At 30.4% G+C, this 22,279-nt stretch overlaps 1 protein-coding gene across 2 annotated transcripts in view; it reads left to right on the top strand.

Moving 5' to 3' along the window:
• The window catches only part of LOC112679242 (glutamate decarboxylase), an 81,826-nt gene extending 63,113 nt beyond the window's left edge, over positions 1-18,713 (top strand). For both annotated transcript variants that reach the window (XM_025548959.1, XM_025548958.1), the window contains exons 7-11: positions 2,591-2,830; positions 8,961-9,039; positions 12,214-12,363; positions 14,261-14,455; positions 15,588-18,713. In XM_025548959.1, coding sequence (XP_025404744.1) covers positions 2,591-2,830; positions 8,961-9,039; positions 12,214-12,363; positions 14,261-14,455; positions 15,588-15,761 — 838 coding nt within the window. In that variant the 3' untranslated portion in view covers positions 15,762-18,713. The remainder of the gene's footprint in view (positions 1-2,590; positions 2,831-8,960; positions 9,040-12,213; positions 12,364-14,260; positions 14,456-15,587) is intronic.
• Positions 18,714-22,279: the final 3,566 nt, after the last annotated feature.

Here is a 22,279-nt window from a genome sequence, read left to right as displayed (position 1 = left end):
AAAAAATTTACGAGAATCCCTACTTGAGACAACAATAAAATGTACAGAAAAAACTATAAAATAATATTTCATCGAATTTATCAATATTATCGTCAATCGATTCTACATATTGCTTTGACTAGACAAAAATATCAATTTTTTGCTGAGGAAAACTCACAGCTAAACAATTAATATTTTTTTTTTTTAAAGCTTGGATTTTGTCAAGAATTTTACAAAATATTGATAAGTTGTCTTCATTTAATTTTGTAAAAATGTTAATGAAGTAATGAAGTCAAAATAACCAAATTTTATCAATAAGTCTGAGTTTTAAATGAAATGAAAATTTGGTGAAAAACCGTACAATTCATTGCGCAACCAAGTAATCGTACCAGTATTTTTCCTTGATAACTGAGAAATATAATAATATTTGAATTTAATTAACTCAGATGTACCCATGTAGCTATGGAGCCCCTAGACTTCCCTAGAGCTTTACAGAACACAATTTGAGAACCGCTGGTATGCTGGTATAGATGATTTTATATATTTTTTTTTAATATTCGTATGTAACAGTCGTTATCGTCTGTAATTAGTTTAAAATTCAATCGTAGTATATCGAATTTTGAATTGGACGCATCATCTTTTATGGATTATTGATACATATGGTTATCGAATACGAGAATTTAATGTACCTACTTGTAATAATGACTGTTTTTGTTTTTCTTCTGCAGACACTTGTGTTGTATGATTTTCATAAAACATCATTAATCATTGCTGCAACCGCTGTTCTAGTCATCATTACTTTGTAGTTTATTTTGTACAAATGTTTACACCACAATAGAAGAAAAACTTTTCACTTACAACAATTTATATAATTTAAGGAAAAAAATATATTTCTGCAGTTATTACTTATATCAACTATCTGGACGAAAAATCTCAAAACATTATATTCAAAGCGTTTCTGGGCAGCTTAAAAATTGTGCGCGATAACATTACAAGCTTTTAGTTGATAAAAAAATTATTTTCAACCAAACAAATAAAATGTTTAACTCGGCTTGAATATTTTCCATTATATAAAATACATATATTAAATCTAACTAAAGAGTTTTAACAGTTTTTAAAAAACATACAAGATAAAAACTTAGTTACTCATTATTTTAGACAGAATGTAATTTAAATCGAAATGAACAGAGTCATTAGCCCTAACTAATGTTAGATTGTTTAAAATTTTGTAAATTTTTTATTGACCCTTATAACTTACAAAATTAATTAAATTCATACTTAAAAAACTTAAAAAAAATACGAGTGAATAGAATGGGTTTGAAAAAAAATTTAATTAATTGAATTAAAGGTATATAATATTTGTAATTTACAATTATGTACAGTTAGTGTATAAAATGTTCATTTCTTCATTATTTATTCCTTAAACTTGCTTACATTCATTAATTTATATATAATATCAATATAATAATCTATTAAACATTTATTATTCAGACATATTATTCGTTGCAAAATTAAAATACGTTTATACGAAGACAAAATTAATTTATATTTTTATAATAAATATTCCCTTGTAGTTAGATCTTGTATTTAACCTTGCAACATTTTGGAAAATATGAGATACGATTTTCCAAAAGTATCTACTTACGCATATTAATATCGTAAATAATTTGAATATTATGGTCATTTTATCTAAAGTCAGTAAAATTATTTAAATTAGGTACCTAACCGATATCACGTTTGAATAATAAGTCAAATACGTTTACTTACGGAAACGTTGTTTTTGTTTATATAAAATATGGTTGGATATTTGTAAGGAAATAAATCGCCGAGTTTTTATATTTTCAAGAGCAATGCGTATCATATGGTACCATAATGTCACTGTAGGGGATGAAACTTCACCCCACATGAGTGTGTATATTAAAAATGTTAAGCTCCCTCAAAACATATTGCCATGTTACATCCACGAACAAATATACCATTTTCCAGCTTAGGATTTCAGATTTATGACAATAATTTTTATTAATACTGAGTTGTATATTGGACATAATCCGCAATATTAAATATATCAAAAAAAAAAAAAATATATTTATATATGTATATGTTTATACATGTATCGTAAAAATATTATGTATAAGAAGAAAAGAAAATATTAATATATTTATTTATAAATTATCCATCAGCAGAATTCAATTGTTTATTCACTATCCATAGTAAAAGTTCTTGTTATAAATTAATAAATTAAAGCTAAAATTAAATAACAGCTAATGCTAATTTATTTATTTATTCCATAAAACTAAAAGAGAAGTTATTCATATTTTTAAAATCAAAAAAAAAGTTATAAAATTCACTTTATCTATAGTAAATGCTTTTATAGCTTAAATACATTTTTTAATTAGATTTTTTAACTATATATGTACTTTAATTTGCTACAGAATAAGTTAACGAGACCTCAATTATCGATAGAACGATTTAAAATATTGATTGAAAAAATTATTATTCAATAATAAAATCTAATTATAAACAACAATTTATAAATGAAAATATTGAGAAGAATTTTTTTTTCGACCTTTTTTTATTTTTTATTACGACGGATAATTATTATGATTAATAGAGGCCGCATGATACCATCCGAACTGGAACGCCTAATATTGGAAAGGAAGTCCAAGGGCCACATACCGTTCTTCGTCACTGCCACTGCAGGCACAACTGTTCTTGGGGCTTTTGATCCCATCAATGCCATTGCTGATATTTGTGAAAAATACAATATGTGGCTTCACATCGACGCTGCCTGGGGTGGCGGATTACTTCTATCTCGCAAATACAGACATCCTCGTTTGGATGGCATTGAACGGTGAGTTATGCATTATGTCGATCTTTTAAAAACACAAAACACTTCATAAATATGGATCTATACTGATATGACCGACCAATAGTCACCCGTGATATCTCAGAGTTTGATTGACAATTTAAATATCAAATCAAGTCATTTTGAGAGTATTTTTTTTAATTCAGAAATACAGAAAGATTCCGTAAACAATATGCGTAAATGTATTAATTTTTTGTACGAATCCAACTATCTTAAACAGATCGCTTTTGGTTTTAACTCTTGAAATCCATATAATTGTGCAAATTATAATATATTATCTAAAAATGATAAAAATGAAAATCACCCTGTCATAAAACTCATTTGTATAATCGTCAGCTTAACGAATTTAATTTTCTTGATAATACTAATTAGCATTATAATTATCTTCCATTATAACTGATATTTGCAGGCTTTCAAGATTTTTTAAATTTTAAAACGATCAGTAAATACATTTTATACCCGTAAAAGTTTTTCTTAACATTTTAGTTATAATCGCACAAAAAGCAATTTATCATTCGCTCAATATTATACCTTTCGCGATGTAATTGTAGTTTACCATAGTTTTATTTTCTAAACCGTTCACTCGATTTTTTTTTTTCTTCGGAAGGTATAGGTACAAAACATTTGTAATCTATTTATTAAAATAGGTTTGTTTTCCTACTCGAAACTCGGCGGCGGTCAGTTCGGCGCGATAATTAGATTTCAGTTTTGATCCGGCACGTGTTGTGTGGGTGAATGACGATAAACGAAGCGGAGGCAAAAGGTTTTGTGTAAACACAGTGCAAACTGCACGATAAACGCATTCCCCAAGGACTCACTATCGTACAATTCAATATGTATGTGTCACTGTGCGGTGCACGTAGGCCGGTGTACGTGTGTATGTGCACAGAACTTCTACCGCTAATACCGTTACCGCACTCCGCTGCTACAGTACGTACACAACACCGCTTCGACGACGACACCCGCGTGCAGCCTGCAACAGTAACTCTCCTCATCGCCCGTCCCCGCCGTGTCCCTGCGAAGTGCTTAATTGAATTTTAATGTCCGTTCATTAATCAAACGTCTGCTCTACTCCGAACACCCTAACCCTACGATAAATAATATTACTTAAAAAAAAAAAAAAAATGGTTTCCATCCCCGGCCCAATCAATTTAACCTAATCCTTTCGCGTTTCTATTTCGCGCCTGTTTGATGCAGAACTTCACATCGTCATCCGCATTACATTGTTTGTATGTGTGTGTGAGTGTGTGTGTGTGTGTGAGAGAGAGAGAGAGAGAAACTTGCGACCCTAAATTATTTAATCTCCAATAATATTAAAGTGTACAAAAAATAATATAAAAAAAAGTCAGTTTTTAAGTACTATCTCACGATTTTTTCATAACCAGCAACATGCGTATGTTTAAAATATAAACGAAGCATAGCTGCGGTAAATCATTTTATTTTTTCCGTACAACTTATATGATTTGTAAAAGCCAAAAAATATGTAAAATTATGTTAACAGTGTAACTCAAGTTTAAATATATATGTCACCTGTAACAGGTTAGAATAGGTTGAAACAAATCAATGAAACTATTGACAAACGATGGTTTTTCGTAACTATTTATCAGAAAAAAATAAAAACAATCGCATTAGCGTAAACGCTAAATCCGTAGAGTTCAATGCGAAAAAAATATTTAATCAAAATCATGTTATTAACAATTGTAATATTCAGAATGCTTGTCCGTACTAGCAAGTTTATATTATATTCACGTATACTAAAGGTCACATAGATTTCCGTATAATTATGATTTGTATTTTTTCAATTTTCAATTACATGATTAACTATACATAAAATTAAATTAATATTAAAATCAACAATTTCACTTTGAATCGCTATGACTTACCACACTAATCTCTAAATATATCTAAATATTTTTAAAACGAATTTTCTATTTATAAAAAATAAGGTGAATGTTGAATGTTGTCCTATGCCGACGTTTATAAGCTAATTTTTTTTTTTTGTTTATAATCCCTATACGTATCGAAGTGACTTATCTAAATTTATATATATACAAATATATAATTTTAATAATAATTGTGTTAAGACATTGCGTATGAATTCGAGTGTTGTACAAAGGAGATTTTCGTATATGCCACGCAAAGGCTTGACGTATATAATATATATGTTTTTGGTTGTTGAGTCTCAGACCTTCAAAGTGAGTTTCGAGAGTGAGATATCTTTAACCTAGACCAAATCGTACTCTTTCTAACTGGATGCGAAAGTAAGTACAGAAAAGTCTTGTAACTTAACTAAAGTGTTTTCTCACCACAAACGTTCCAAGTACACACACTATAGATTTAATACTCCTAAAATATTAGAAAATAGAAATGAAACACAAGTATTTTGTTTAAAACAAAAACGGATTACAATAAACTTCAAATAAAAATCAAACCGTCAAAACTTGTCGTTAGCCGCGACACCCCACAACTGATCGATCACCTTTCCTGTTGCCTTATATTGGTTTTGAAAAGTAGATGCTGGGCATTTATTTATTTCTGCCTCGTATGGATTAATAGTTCATAGTTATACATTTTGTAAAAATTCATGTGTAAAGCATTATAACAAGATATATAAAAGGGATAATCAAAGAAGAGGATATATAATACGTATCGCTAGAGTTAAATCAAATAAAATAAATCAGTATGTACAATATGATAAATCATAACCGATAAAAATACCAGTATTTCGAACTTACAATGTATCTTATGCGATAATTTTAATTTAGAACTATTAAAACCACGGGCAAGTTCTTTCAATTTTTCCCTACGAATAATTTTAAACTTCCTAGCTTACATTTCCAAGATCTATTCACGATTACTAACTTAATTTAAATTAATTAAAATATTCATAGATAAAGTGTAATATAACTAATCTTAAATCTTTTGATCTTTTCTTTTTGAATTCGAACGGATATTGTAATTAAATTCTGAGTGAAACAAGGAATGTATTGATTTTACCATGTGTGTTTTTTTTCCATGTTTGTGTAAAATATTTCTACCAGAAAGATTGATTCGATCATCAACAAATAAAAAGTAAAATTAAATTTTACATTAAAAAAACTTCGTTTTCAACCAAAATTTGAACCACTGATAATCGTATATTATTTATTACGAACTATTTTTTTTTCGATAATCTTTAGTAATATAAGCTGATCCACCCGACGTCTTTCACTCAGAATCGTTTTTACAAGAGTAATGATACACTGGTTTCAAGTTTAAAAGACCAATACAGCAAAATCATTCATTTCTGCACCTCGTACGACCGTGGTGCCTCACTCGACGTCTAAGTATCACCCATTTTTGTAAAATATTCGTTTAGACCATTTTCAAATAATAGTAAGTTATTTTATCAAGTTCGTGGTACGCTCTTTAATATATTTTTGAAACTAAATTCGAAGTATCGGTTTCATATAAATAATGTGTTTGTTTGTAAATTAATTTCTTTAGCGAGTATTTTCAAATAGACATAAATATCATGGTCAAATATTTCGTAAACATAGTTATAAAAAAAAAGATTCATATAAATACGAGTCTAAATGTAAGAAACGTTAAGAATAATTTTAAAAAATACCATACAATGTCATAGAGGCAGTGAACTTAACTTTCGAGCCTCCGCGAAATGTACGATGAATGAAAATACTTCAAATAAATGACATTTATAAATGAAAATTGTCTATAAATTATTTACCATGTCTAAAATATACAAATGACGACAGTTGAAAAATGATTTAGCTTTTCGTTATAAAGTCGTTAATTTTTTATATTTTATTTTTTTCTACTCTAAGGGTTTATTAAAACGATCGAGTTATTAATAACAACAGAATGATATATTTCTAAATTATTTACAATAGTTGAAAATGCATTATTTAGAATAATGTAATAGAAGAATAACAATTAGTAGCAACTGCTAAAAAGTATTATGGAAATCATAAAGTTAAAAATAATAACGATTCCGTAGAACTATATTATTTAAAAAATAATTAATTTCAACTCAACCAGAAAATTTCACGTAAATATTAATACATTTTGTGAGTTACAATAATTATTTTTAATGATACCGATAAATATGCGACAGGACTAAATCAATGAAAAATATAAATAGTTATAAAGTTAGCTTACCACGTAATAATTTTAATCAATTTGTTGGTACCATTAGGATACTTAAGTATAAATAATTGCTTTTCAAAATGAAACATATGTTATTATTATACAATTATACAATTGTTAATATTCTTTAAAAAAAATATATAAGACGCTTAATTTTCTAAATTTCAGCAATACTCAGTTGTTAAATCCGCGTGTGCACTTTATTACGTACATTTTTCCGTATTTAGTTAGTTTTACCTCTCGGTCAAGCATTACATATTTTCCTTATGATACACCAGTGTGTTGGTGCACGGAAATGCTATGCAGATGAACGCGTTTATATCTAAGCGTATCTGCATCCCAAATGGAAATATTTTTTTTAAATTACAATTCATGAACTACAAAAACCGAGCGTGTTACCCAGCAGAGTAATAGTCAATGTTATTATAGGAGTTTAAACGAGTCTGGTTTCCCGCGGATGAGAAGGGCTCCGCGATGGAACGATAGCAAACGGGTGGAAGGCACGGGGGTAGGTAACCCACCCATGGCCAGAGAACATTACCGAGGCAAGAGCACCGCTGTTCAGTTTTACGCGCGGAAGGAGAGCGAATTAGCGTGGGGCCAAATCCGGGATTATCCGGAGCACCGCGAATGTCTGGCTTTAAACGCGGACTAAGCTCGTCCGCCTCACATTAATGTGTCCAAATCGTAAATATTCGACTGGGCTTAAGCCTCCCTACCATCCCTCGACAGTATCGCAAGTCTTTTATAGGTTTTCTTGTGCAGTTTTTTTTTTTTTTTCAATTTTTGTTTCGCGTCTTTATTTTTTTCTCGTTCCCGTCCGGAGCGATTTGTCATCATGCCAAACATTTTGTTTACCGACGAAATTAACCCCAATACAATTCTCCATCCCCTTCCCATTACTCCTCGCTCATACTTTTCCACAAAAACCCACTGTAATTACGCATTCCATTTAGCAATCATCCGCACTATATTTATAATATTATATTAAATCCCGTTTTATATATGATAATCATTGACAGAAATCTATAATGAACGTTGTAATAGTGTTATATATAAAAAAAAAAAAAAGGTATTGTAGTACAAAATAGTCTGTTAATTTGGTTTTTTGTAGAAATTATAACCTGTAAATAAATCAAAATACTTTGATCGATTATTCTTTAAATTTAAAACGATTCGATAGAAATTAATTTTTATAAAATTTTAAAAGCCAGAAATAAATTTTAAAATGCTTTAGAGAATGCATCATTATGTAATATAACATTTTTTCACCGTTAATATTTATTAATTTTGAATTGACTTGTGGAGGCTTCTTTTTGTTATAGTTTGTTTTTAAGGTTCTCTAAGGCACAGTAAAAAAAAAAAAACAGTTTGTACTTTTATGTTCATTTTAATTACATTTTGGATTACAATGAAAAAATATTTTTTGTTCTTTTTAATATTTATGACTATAAATATAAACATAATATAGTAATCATTTTTTCGTATAATTTCTGTATCGACCTTCGTCTCAGTAAAAATAATTTCCAATTCGTTAGTTTTATCGCTGGGTAATTAAAATCATTTGAAATTATTTATCGAATAAATGATAAAATATTTTTTTCGCGCCCTTTAATTAAATTTACACGCATGTCCGACTTAGGCATGATAAAATATCACCAATATCAAGCGTATACTACATTAGCGTGAATCTTATACATTATATATTATTTTAACTGTAAAAAAATGTTCGTAAATCATTTCGGATTCGTCTTCCTAAATGTAATTTTCGAGTAAAATTCAACGTACATTATGTTACATATAGATATTTTACCTGCAATGTGCCTTTAACACTATCTTTTCTACAAACAGGCAACAGGCAAGTAATGAGAAAATGATGGACAAATCCGACGCGAAATTATTGAAAACTATGCACATATTTACGTAATTCTAAAACTATATTATATTATTATTTTTTGGTTTTTTCAAGGGCCAAATCGGTGACTTGGAATCCGCACAAACTGATGGGTACCCTTCTCCAGTGTTCAACCATACACTTCCGGGACAATGTAAGTATAATAACAACATGTCGAACTCGTTGATGCTGTAATACCTATGTGCATTTTATATGGAATCGCAGTTAAAGCGAGATAACAACGGATTTAAGTACTTAATCAATGCGAAGCAGGTTTGATACATGTTATCGTAAAAAAAGTTAGTTTCCATACACATGTATCATGTGTATGTGCTAACCGATTCACTGCGGTTCGCCGAGTAACCAAATATTTTTTTTGTTAACACATAAAAGAATATAACTCATTTTCATTTTCATTTGGAGCTAGAAAAAAACATTCTACAGTCAATACAGGTGCAAATGGTAATTTAATTATCATACTTATATAATACATTATTATAAATAAATATAAAGTATTATACAATACTTTTTGGTACATTATAATACAAGTTTACAATACTTATCTACAAAAATTCAACCGTTCGACATTTGAAAAGCGCAACACGTCTGTGTTATTATCTTAATACAGGCGTGGCAGCTTAAGAAAAAATACCGCCGGAATTTAACTTTAATGTTTACTTACTCATCTTAAAGAATTTAATTGATTTAATATATTCTATGGTTAAAAAAAAAAATAACAATTGAATGAATAGTTTTAGATAACAGCTGTTACCAACAAAATACCAGTTCACATTTATATCACCCTACAAGCAGTATACATTATAAATTTTGAATACGATCTTCTCGGGTTCGCTGAGAAAAATTCATCCGACTAACGTTCACATTAATTTCCTATTGAACGGTTTAAACGGATCGAAAAACGGTCCGAATGTTTAATCACTTCGATTTACTGTACACGGACAGTTGTGATTACGTTAAGATTATAGGACCTAAAGTACAACGTATAATACATGTGATATAACATAAATGACATAATTCGAATTAAACCATGTGAGTTACAACGGAAGGATGGCTATTAAATTTAACCACTGTTCGAAGTTCGGCAAGGGCTTTAGACTGAACTTCAAACCGCGATGTAGTCAATTTTACAATTATTTTTTAACGACTGAAAGATTAAACTTCACGTCTGAAAATAAAGTTTTTGACGTGACTTTGTGGAGCTTATAGTTTTTATCACTTAATTATTATAGTTCTTTTTTCTCCGTTATTTCTATTGATTTAATGACGAATACGCTAAAACGATACGTCACACAAATTAGTAGCGTTCGTCAAATGATAGTGATTTGTAATGTCATAGTTTAATAAAATTCCAATTTCAACTGCAAAACATCACATACAAAACTTCTGAAGAAAGCTCGAAATCGTTGTTTTTAATCTAAAATACTTAATTATATTTCATCAATAGAATGCCCTCATATTAATATTGTAAGAATTGTTTTATATATTACGTTCATAAAATAACACGTACGAAATTATAAACCATTATTTTTTGGTGATATTTTAATATGGCTACCACTTTCAAAATCATAATTTGTATTCAAACCTAAATTAAGAGAACTATCAATTTATTTTTCTACTTAAAATTATTTAAAATTTTTTTCGTTGAAATTATATTTTAAGATCGTTATATCCTATGTTTAAAATAAAATTTGTTTATATTTTATTTACATAATGCAAAATTTGAAGTGATTTTTATAGAAATATTAACACCAATATTCTGCTTTCTCTAGCAAAATGATCACAACTTAAAGGTTTTTTTCTTTCTACAGCATCTAACGAATTTGATATACATTGTCTGTACATTTTTCATAAACTGATAAAATACATTTTTCACTATTTAGAAATACTACTAACAACAAACATAAATGCTTACTAATGTACTAATAAAAAATCTCAGAACCATAATATTTATTATATTTATATTTATTATAGATATAATATACACGAACAAATAATAATTATAGTAAAAATAAATATAATTTAATAAAATATACATAATTATACCTACAATAAAAATAACGTGAATTATATTACACATATTTTGCTATTTGTTGAATCATATTTTGCGCCAAAGACCAAAAATAAAAATAAATTATTTGTTTTATATAAAAACTGATAAATCTGATCACATGATTATATAAAAAAATAATATTTTGATCGTGTAGCTTTTAAATGAGGTATAATAATATTTCTTACCATTGTGTTTTTTTAATTTTTATAAATCAATAATAAAATTAGAAGCATCATGTAATATTTTTTCTAACTATTTTTATTTAAATGCCATACAGTTAATTAAAAAAAAAAAAAATCGATTAAATTAAAAAGCCCACGAAAAATAAAATGGTTTATTTAGTGTGATGATTACTCGTATATCAAAAGAGATGAAAAGTTCACGAAAAACCTCATAATACATTATTTTAACAGTTTTGAATGAATATGAAGAAATCGAATTTTTTTCCATTGTATACGATTATGTAGTGTGTAACGGGATGAGTTTCCATGATTACAACGTTTTAAATCTCCCTGTAGCGACAATAAACCAAAAATCAAATATGTCCTTAAATTTTGAATTCAGTTATATCTAGTTCACATTAATTTGAATAGCCTTAAATATAATCCGATAAACATCACGTTGGAATAATGTATGGCTGTTAGACTTAAAACCTTTCAAAATGTTATTCTACAGAAGGCATTATGATAATTCGTCTTCGGCAAGACGTGAGTAATGTCAACAAGAGTTTTTAACATAGTACATCAGTGTTTATCGTGCATCATGTATTTATGTATTCGCGGTGCATAAGCTTTCGCGACCTTTGTCATCCGTAGAGTTTCCTCTTATATTTCGCGATTTACACCATGTCAAGTATGAAACGAGGATGCATCGCGTAAACTACCCCGTACACAACAGCGAGCCGTTGAAAAAACATAAATCTACAGAAACGCGTTCCGTCCCCGAACTTGTACTATAATCCGGGAAACGTAAGTCAATCCGTAACCACCGTAAATGAAAGAAAACAGTGAATAAAATAAAAAATATTTTTCGGCAGAAGTTTGTTGGCGAAAAAAAAAAATGTTAGATCCATACGGTTTACGGTCGGAGATAACGTACGCCGCTCGCGGCGTCTCAAGTTCGGATACTCGCGTACTAGACGTTATCGATGTCGTCGAACTTTTAAGATAAATCCGACGGGAACGGATGAAAAAAACCCGTATCGTGCCGAAATAATGTTTTGGATAATGTTTTAATGGTCAAATCCAATCGTTTCAGGGACTGTTGATCAGCTGCAACCAGATGAGCGCGGAGTACTTGTTTATGCAGGACAAACTGTACGACGTGCAGTACGATACGGGCGACAAAGTAATACAATGCGGCCGTCACAACGATGTGTTTAAGCTTTGGCTACAATGGCGCGCAAAGGTGAGTGGTCGTGTGTGCAAACGATCTCGCGAATCTGTACGGACGACCATGACGTGCCGGATCCGCATAATATTAATTTTAAGATGTCCCGGTGTGTGGGCAAACATCACTATGAATCACTGTCCCCGTGTCGCAATCATTGTCGCGACGCCATCAAATATTTAACGTTCTCCGTGCTTGCGTTCAACCCTGGTTTCGCCGTCGTCCACGCGCTTTCCACTCTTCCCTGTTTCCAACTCCGTGTAGCTTGAAAGTCCAACGTCGGAGATCCGCTCGACAAACGAAGTTCTCGGACGTCCTTGGACGAGCTCAGTCTCTCTGTAATTTTCCCTTCTACTATTCTAAAAACCGGTTCCTTTTCGCGCCTCTCAATACTCAGGCACGTAGCCAGGGGAAGATATAGTAACTTCCTCCCCCCCTTTAACCGTGTTACACTGAAGTTATATAGAGGTAAAAATTCAACATAAACCGTGATGAAAACATATTTATCGTAACGAAATATATACATAACAATAATGTCAAGCCGGGATCCGGCTCTTCGTTACACCGTTCTGTCTAATAAACCAAAGCCGCGGTTTTATGTCGCATCATGCGCGATATAAAATAGGTGCATATCAGTGGCGTGCGGTGGTAAAACATTGTGGGCAAGCGCTATAATAAGCATACCTACCTACCTACCTAAAATCAGGGGCGTATTTAGACTTACTTATAGATGGGGGGGGGGGGGGGTTGCGAATCAAATTTTTTCTTTAATTCAGACTCAAAATGTACAAGTAAAATTTTTGGTAACATTTAAATCAAGTGAATCCTTAACATTTTTGGTTTTTTGATTCTGATTTGGGTTTTTCGATAAGAATTAATAACAATGAAAGCATCCACCGATGGCCGATTCTACCGACTACCATGGAATATGCCATAGTCAAGAACGCGCTGATATAATGTGACAGTAATAGTGGCTAATCAAATCCTGTCAGAAGTGTTTTGCCGAGCGCTATGGAGGACCATGTAAAATTGTCGTAACCTCCCCTCCCATCTACCACACCTAGTCGTTCTAATACTACAACATAGGTCGAGTTTGGAAAAAACTGAGAGCTTACTTATGTATATTAAGTTGTCTATACAATAAAAAATTTTCTTAATTTTTTTTTACAAATTATATTATTGTTTGTATTTATTGTATTTGTAAATTCTTCTGATTAAATCATTAGCAATGAAATTTTATATTATTAAAAATAACCAATTAGTCCTCTTTTATTTTCCCTTTCTTTTTACTTTTATCTGAACATGCGCCGCTTACCTCGCTTGCCCTGACTGCACGCCACTAGTACATATGACAAAAATGTACGTTTGAAATGTTAATAAAATATTTAAATACTTTACCGTACAATAGTACATTGCACATGAATAAATATTCAATGTACTGATGTATTTGTATGCTTGTGCAATAAAGTATGCGTAAAGTAATTATTTTGTCGTGTAAAATTTTGAATAACACCCCCCTTTTGAAATACCTAGCTACGCGCCTGTCAATACGTGACCAATCGTGTTCCATTGCTTTTTATGGTTTTGTGTCCCTCCCCACGTTCGTTTATTTTATCGTAAGTATGCTTTCGTTGGTACAGTTTATTTACAATTCAACTCACTCGTAGCATCCTTTTCCAACACCACATTTCACAGCTTTCGATGATTCGTTATTCTACATACTTGACGTTCAGCGTAACATTATAACGACTCACTCCTTCCCCCCCCCCCTTCGTTACTGGTACCCTTATACAGATCCGGCACTGCGTATGATATTATGTTATTAAAATAAACCGTACCTGTATGTTTTATCTTTTTTCCGGCCGAACGCGGCCACTGTTATTTTTTTCTGTACTCCGCCGTAATGTATGTACAGGGCACCGAAGGATTCGAAAAACACATGGATCATCTGATGGAACTGAGTGAATACATGGTGGAAAAGATCAAGGAGTCACCGGACAAGTTTTATTTGCTACTCGAACCGGAAATGGTCAACGTCAGCTTTTGGTACGTGCCGAAGCGTCTGCGAAATATCCCGCATTCGCCTAAACGAGCACAACTTCTCGGAGAGGTAAGACTGTGTTACCAATGCTTAACATGTTAACCGCAAATAGAATAATTATGAATAATCATTTTTAGATACACTTTAGATAATCGAGCGTTTTCGAATGAATTTAACAACACTTTTAACAACAATTTAACAAACTTCATTAATAAATTATTTCATACAGAATTAAGAATGCGAAAGAATGTATGAGAATTTCTACGTAAAAACATTATAATTCAAAATATTAGCAATCGTTTTATATAATTATTAAAACAATTTATTTATTTTAAAATATATTTATTCATACTCTACACGAAATAAATAGTTCAAGGTACTTACAATGTAATTCAAATGTATTGAACCATACATAACATAATATTACGTTTCCATATACTTACATATTATAAACACACAGATTCTAAACATGTTCCCCTTTTATTGTTTTTACTGTTCAAACAGTAATTCGGATAAGCAAATTTTAACATAAAATAACAACCTGCTGAATCCCTTATCAAAATCACCCTTCTATAACACCCCAAATATTATAATTCCACCACAGTTTGTGGATTTATTAAATGTCATTACGAAATTATACAATGAGTTTTTCTATTTTATTATTGTTTGTCTTTCATCACTGGTATATAAGATAAAATTATAATTCAAAACACTTATCAGTAAAGACCTTTTCATTTCCTTTATTATTCTAAATTATAACTAGATAAATATTTTTGCAGATAGTATAATACTTTTATTATTATTGAAGTGTGAAACGATACAAGTATTTATAAAATGTTAAAATGTTGTGAAATTAATAATAATTATTTTATTTTATATTAAATAAATAATTGCACAAATTAATAATTATATAGAAATCACATAGTACATAAACCATCAGCAATATGTAAACTCTTACCATAATAACCAGAAATACCGAGTGTTTAAAATAACTAATTTATGGTACCTATTTGCGGAAAATATTTGCGTGATAATACGAAAGACAATAATAAATAGTTTGCATTAGAACTCATGTTTTACGTCGTTATTCGTGTACCGATGAAAAAAATTATAATAATAAACGTAAAAACAAACGCGAGGCATGATTGGCGTTTACGAGTATGGTTCTGAATAACCTAACACTTTGCATTCCGTGTTACAGATCACGCCGATACTGAAGGGCAAAATGATGGAAGTCGGCACACTAATGGTCGGCTATCAGCCGTTGAATGAAATACCGAACTTCTTCCGAAACATCATATCCAGCGCCGCGGTCACCAAGGGCGACGTGGACTTCTTACTGTCCGAACTGGACCGTTTGGGACGGGACCTTTAAGCCAGAAGTGGAAAGAAACGCATAATAAAATAAATACATTTTTAAAAAAATAACGTTAGTCTCGAGATAGATCCTAATTCCAAACACTACCCCATCCCTTTTATCGTTTCACATCGCACGCACAATATCTGCGACGGGATAATAATATGTTACGATATCGTCTTCGCGTGTATTATCATTTAACTGCACAATATAACTGAATCGATGATTGCAGAAACGTCACGAGTCACATATTTTTGAAAATAAGATATTACTTACCGTAAAAACGTATACTACAGTCATATATTTCTATGCGTTGACTGTAAAAAAACACAGATTATTATTATTTATTTATCTGATAAAAAAACAATAACTAAAGACGTTTTTATCAATATGTCAATTTCATAAGATATACGACTCATGACGTATCTTCAATCATCGATTCATCTGTATCGCTGGTCGTTTATACTTAACATCAAGTTCGTAAATCCAAACACATCGTATGTTATACGAACTTGGAACTGAAGTCACATGTTACCCCGTCCCGGCCACATATTATATCGTGCTGTTCAATTGTTATTGCTGACGTTTAGTAATCGTTGTGTTAGTTTTTTGTTGTATTATTTGTTGTTGTTGTTATTGTTGTTGTTGTTTGTTGTTGCGTTCGTGATAAATCGTCGGATAACACGTGCATCGCACGCGCTTTAAACACATATATTGTGCGTTCAACGGACTCGATGTTATTACTCGTCGAACCCCGTAGAGGCGTGTAACTTAAACATAGAACTCCGCACACTCGTCAACTCCCGGACATACTCGCCAGACCTGCCCACCCTCGTTCGATGTACCCACGTACTATGTTACTGCACAGAACTCTACTTCACACGTGTCTATTCCATAACGTATGTTCATCCCGCACTTTCGAATCGCTATCAAATGTTCAAGTCAAGCTCAATTAGTTCGTAAACCACATTAAACCGCTTTCGCTCGATCTGCTTGTGGACTGCCTACTCGAATATTTTTACCTATTCGTATTATCGTTGTACGTAGATGTGCGGTAGCGTATAGAAACTAAAATAATTAATATTACGCGTACCGATAACATATTATCGTTACGTTTCATTACGTCGTGGATCAAAATTAATAGAGATGTAAGCGATTCGAAACGAAAAATCGTCAACACTTTTTCATCTCACCACTCGACCACAGTACATGGATAAAGATACATCTTGCCCGTGAAACACATAACCGCGGTATTGTTCGTTGATCTTATTATTTTTTTTTTTTTTTTCAAGACCTTTGAGACCAACTTATCATGGATAAAATCTTCCTTCGATCGTTTTTCTTTTCGATATACGTTTACGTCTCAAACACAATGTTGATCCGTTTGCATGCATTTAAAATCGTTAATATTTTTTATCACGGAGTGTTTATTTCACTTTGATCTTAAATTGTTCGTACACTTAAAATTTTCTATTTTTTAAACACACTATTTTGCACTTGTATTCGCACACATTGCACCACGTTTTTATCATTGCACAACTATTTGCACTATTGCACTTAAAACTATGCACTTTTATGTATTTTGAAACTTTTTACTATTCAACTTACGTGTATATATGTATGTATATAATATATAATCGTGAACTTTTTCATTGACAGAAAAGTGAAACAAATCCCTGATGCGACCGCATTACTGCAAATTTACCGTCATCATTGATATTCTTAAATTGGTTTCACACTTTCCTCCAATATTTATTCACTCAGTCCTTGCCCATGAATATTATATAACACATACATATAAACATATTATTATATCAAATTCTTATACATACATATATATATATATATATACATATAAATTATAATATTTTACATTTTTAATTGCACCTTCAATTTTTCTATTGCACTTTACACTTTTTTCGCATTTACTACACTTCAGTGACGTAACTTGGAAATTCAGAGTCTGTGGTCGCACACTGGTTCGGCTTTAAAAGTTTCGTCACTGACTATATAACATTTATACATTTAAATATTGCACGTTTTTCTTAAAATTGTCAAAAATATTCAGTAGGCATGCCCACTCGATTAATAACATCATAGTTTATTGAGCAATGCGAAAACATATTTTCACTATCGCCCATGCGATCCCACGGTCTGTCCGGGTATCTACAATATACATATTCTAATATGATTTCTGTTGTATCCATCATACCGCTGTTTACAATACCTACTGTCAATCAATCTTGTAAGACTTTCGCTTTCATCGGACCCCTTTTGTTGGATCCTATTCAATCGGTTTCCTATTCACCGTGCGATTTCCAAGTCATTCATCATAATATCGCTCAAGTGCGCGAAAAACACTCGGTCGATGTTTACCCCCGCGCCACGCGAGTACTTCAAATCAAATTAATATATTCATAAGTTTTGTGAATTTTTCTTCGTGTTTCTTCAGTTAAGTCTGAGTTCGACAAGTCGCACGCATATCGTATCGGTTTTTCAGACAAATAACATATTTTGACTCGTCCATCACGTTACCTTAGTTGAACGTGCCGTATACACGAGCTTTGAGCACACAATTCAAACGTAAAACACTATAAATTAATGAAGTAACATTTTTTAATGGAAATGTAACATCAACTCTCCTCCCCACACAACTGCAAGGCAAATTTTGATCTTTTTGTTGCGTTTTTTCGATAACGCGACCATTCATATGTTTAGTTCAGACGTGTTGAAGCGTATTAAATAAACAACAATATTTAGTTTCGTTTTATTTATCTCTAAGTCATGGTATGTTTTAAGTACCTACTTTTAATAAATGTGTAATAGTTATCATATATTAATCAATATAGTGTTACGTGATATTTATAACCGAAATTTCCGTTTCTCCAGCCTTGGATAAAAATGTTTTTTATGTATATATATAAATATATACTCAACATTATAACCAATAATTACAATTATTATAATCTCCTACCAAATATATTTCATATTATAATGTTGATAATATTACTATGATATTATTCAACTATTTTAATAAAAGTCAATTTAAAAGTATGATGAACTTCGTCATTTATCGAGAAGTATACTATTTCAACAGAAGTATTTACATTAAAATTATAATAAATTTATATGTTAATAATAATGTGGTATTATTATACCATTAATATCATACAGTTTATTTTATTATTACACGTTTTTGCGTTTATCACGTGTTAAAAACGACGTGACGTGAACACAACAATAATTCACAATATGCCTGTATATCTACCCTGTTTTAAGTACAGTGAAACCTCGATAAGTCGAAGTTCAAGGGAATTGTATTTTTTTTTTATATTTATCGAGGTTTTCGAGTTACCAAGGTTTAGGAAAAATTTTGACTATTTAAAATGTTTTATAGTATATACATATAATTACAGTATGTATTATTATTATTAATTTAAAATAACTACCAAAAAAATATAAAAAATATGTACTGAGTGTTACAACTCTACTGTAGATAATTTGTTAACTTAATTTAATTTAGAATTTGAGAGCAGATTGTTCGAGTTTCTATAATTTTTCTTTCAAATAATCGAAGTTTTCACTAGGAAACTACATTTATTTCGACTTATCGAGGTTCGGCTTATTGAAGTTTACTGTATATAAATGCGATGTTAACATTACATAAATCACGTAGAATTATAAAATTATAGTAAAAAAAATTAAGAAACAGAGCATTTAACTAGACGTGTTATATATTTATTTTCGATTCCATATAGTTGTGATAATTATTTATAATAGAATATATACGATAAATATAATATACTACAATACACACACAGTGCTAACATTTATAGATATATAGATATAATCTAAATAATATAATATGTATACTTAATGTTAAAGTTTTGAAAACTGAACGTGTTGAATATTATTAATAATTATTTTATTGTTGATGTTACCTGTATGTAATATTATGATAATATATAAAAGTTTAAAATATCACATACTATCCCTTATACGTACACGTTGCCATATAGGCTATTTTAAAAAATAGTATTTTAATAAATATATATATATATATTGTTATGTACCCCTGTGTATACTAAACACGTGTATTTGTTCGTTAGAGTTTTTTTTTCGACTTTATTTTGATTATTTACCATTGAATTTTACCTCGATACATATTATCATGTTATTAGATACTTTATTATACTGCTGTGTTACCTATTCTGTTACCTCACTATTAATTATTACGCTAACCGGTGACATGCTAAGGTTAAATAGAGATTATTTTAGTATACTTCTAGCGATATTATTACTCTCAGTATAAAATCCTTGTAACTATTATATTGTCATGTTATCCATTTATGCACACATATAAAAATATATTCACTCAAAACGTTTATTCGTTAATAAAATTATTTTAAATCAACATAGTGTTTGTTTATTAATTTGTTTTTTATTTTGTTTTTAATGTACCCAGATACTATATATCGTACCCATGCTTTATGCGATACGTTCGGTAATAATTACCGAACGTATTATTATAACGTATTTATTACGTACAATTATTGTAGACGTTTATAAATGTGATATAACTCCAGAAAGGAAAATCTATGGGTTATTCCTTATGATAAATAAGTTATTGGGACTGATTATCCCAATGGTTCCACGAGATATGTGAAAAAAACACGGAAAAATTAACTTTGCTATAGTATGTAGATAGTTAAAAATATTATAGTCGATATTACCATAACCAGGGCTGCAAATAGAGCATTTTCTCCAAGTGGCTAATTTTGAAGGCGGCAAAATTTAGGTACACAACCATTCTTATAAATTACAATATGTTAAAATATTTTTTTAACAGTTCAGTTACTATGGACATTTTTAAAAATAATTTGTAAATTGAAATTGAAAATTATGTTAAATAATTTTTATTTCTCAATTCTACTTATAATGGAATCAAATGTGAATAATTGTCGTTATAATAGTTATCGTCTACTATCCTAATTCTTAAAATAAATATTGAAAAATGGAATCGAATATCGTACGGTGGATAATAACACATACACTAGAAAGGAACCCACATGTTGATGTTAAGTAACGTATTATACGATGTCTTATAAATTTCGATTACAATAATTCATAGAAGTAGCCTATCACTTACATAGGTATAAGCATTGATTTAATATACCAGTAAAGGTACGTTTTCCTAAGCGCGACATGGCTTCGCAACCGACGACCAAGACTAGTCGTCCCGACGCATTTTTTCCGATGTGTTTTATTAGACGCGATATGTCGCTACGATTTTGGTAGTTATATTCTCATTCGCTTGCAAACCTGTTCAAGTACAGATGTGTTCAGGTGTAACGTGTAGTTAATACAAATAATTTTAGTTAATATAGTTTTATTTAAATTATTATGGATCCATTTATTGAAATATGCATTAATAATAATGATATTTTGACATTGTTATTGGATGAAGAAGATAAAGAAGATTTTATATTTTTCATCTAAAGTCAAAAAGAAAAAAACATATATGTTTAATATGTTAAATATCGTAATACTGAACGTTTTTACAAAATATTAATTAATAAACATTTAAAAAATAATAACAATCTTAGAAAAGGATATCTGGAGAAAAATAAAAATTAATTTTATGAATATGAACGGAAAAAGCATCTCCTATTAACTATATTATTTCATTTTTGTTATTGTTTCAATAGTCATTGTGATATGTCGCGGCGACTTGTCACGCAATACTACTCTCGGAGTAGTAGTGTCGTCGGTCGCGGCGACCTGTCGCGTCTTGCAATACAGTTGATACTATTTTCGTGTAAATAGGTATTAACGACATGTCGCGCCTTGGAAAACGTACCTTAATAGTAGTAATTATTATATTTTATTATATTTAATCAATAGTATAAGTGTATAACAAAATATAATCGTGTTTTTGATCGAATAACTACAATTTAAGGTCTACCATGTCTCAAAATCGGTTCAATGAATTAGGTATACTTAATTTAGAAAAATATATTGTAGACGCTGAGGATATTTTAAAAAAAATTTCTAAAACAGAAAAAATAATAAAACTAATGTAATTTATTTTTTAATAATTTTTTGTGATTAAAACATACATATTTAAGTATTGTAAATTGATGATTTTTATTAGTATTTTTGATTGGTACATTTAATCTGAGCGTAGAGAAAAAAATTTGATTGTAATATAAGTGTCAATAAAGTGCTCAATATAAACCTGAGTTTCAGCCCCCCCCCCCCTAATCTCAAATACTATTTGCGTCTATGCCCTTGGGTCACACACACAAATTAAAAATGGTTCTAGGGCTAGACAAAACAAATAATTAATATGATATTCAACGACATTTTCTAGTTTTGGAATTTACTGCGGTCCGTATAAAGGTTGTCGCACACTAGATCGGAACGGAACGGAACCGTCCGATCGGATCGAAACGGAAAAAATGAATAAACATAATTTTAAATGAGGTCCCGCGCACTGGATCGGATCGGATCGGAAACGTCGCGTCAGATCGTCT

This window comes from Sipha flava, unplaced genomic scaffold, assembly GCF_003268045.1.
Source record: "Sipha flava isolate LNK unplaced genomic scaffold, YSA_version1 132_pilon_pilon, whole genome shotgun sequence".
In the NCBI taxonomy this organism is placed as follows: Eukaryota; Metazoa; Arthropoda; class Insecta; order Hemiptera; family Aphididae; genus Sipha; species Sipha flava.
The sequence above is the reverse complement of the archived record's forward strand: the minus strand, read 5'-3'. Positions and strand labels throughout refer to the sequence as shown.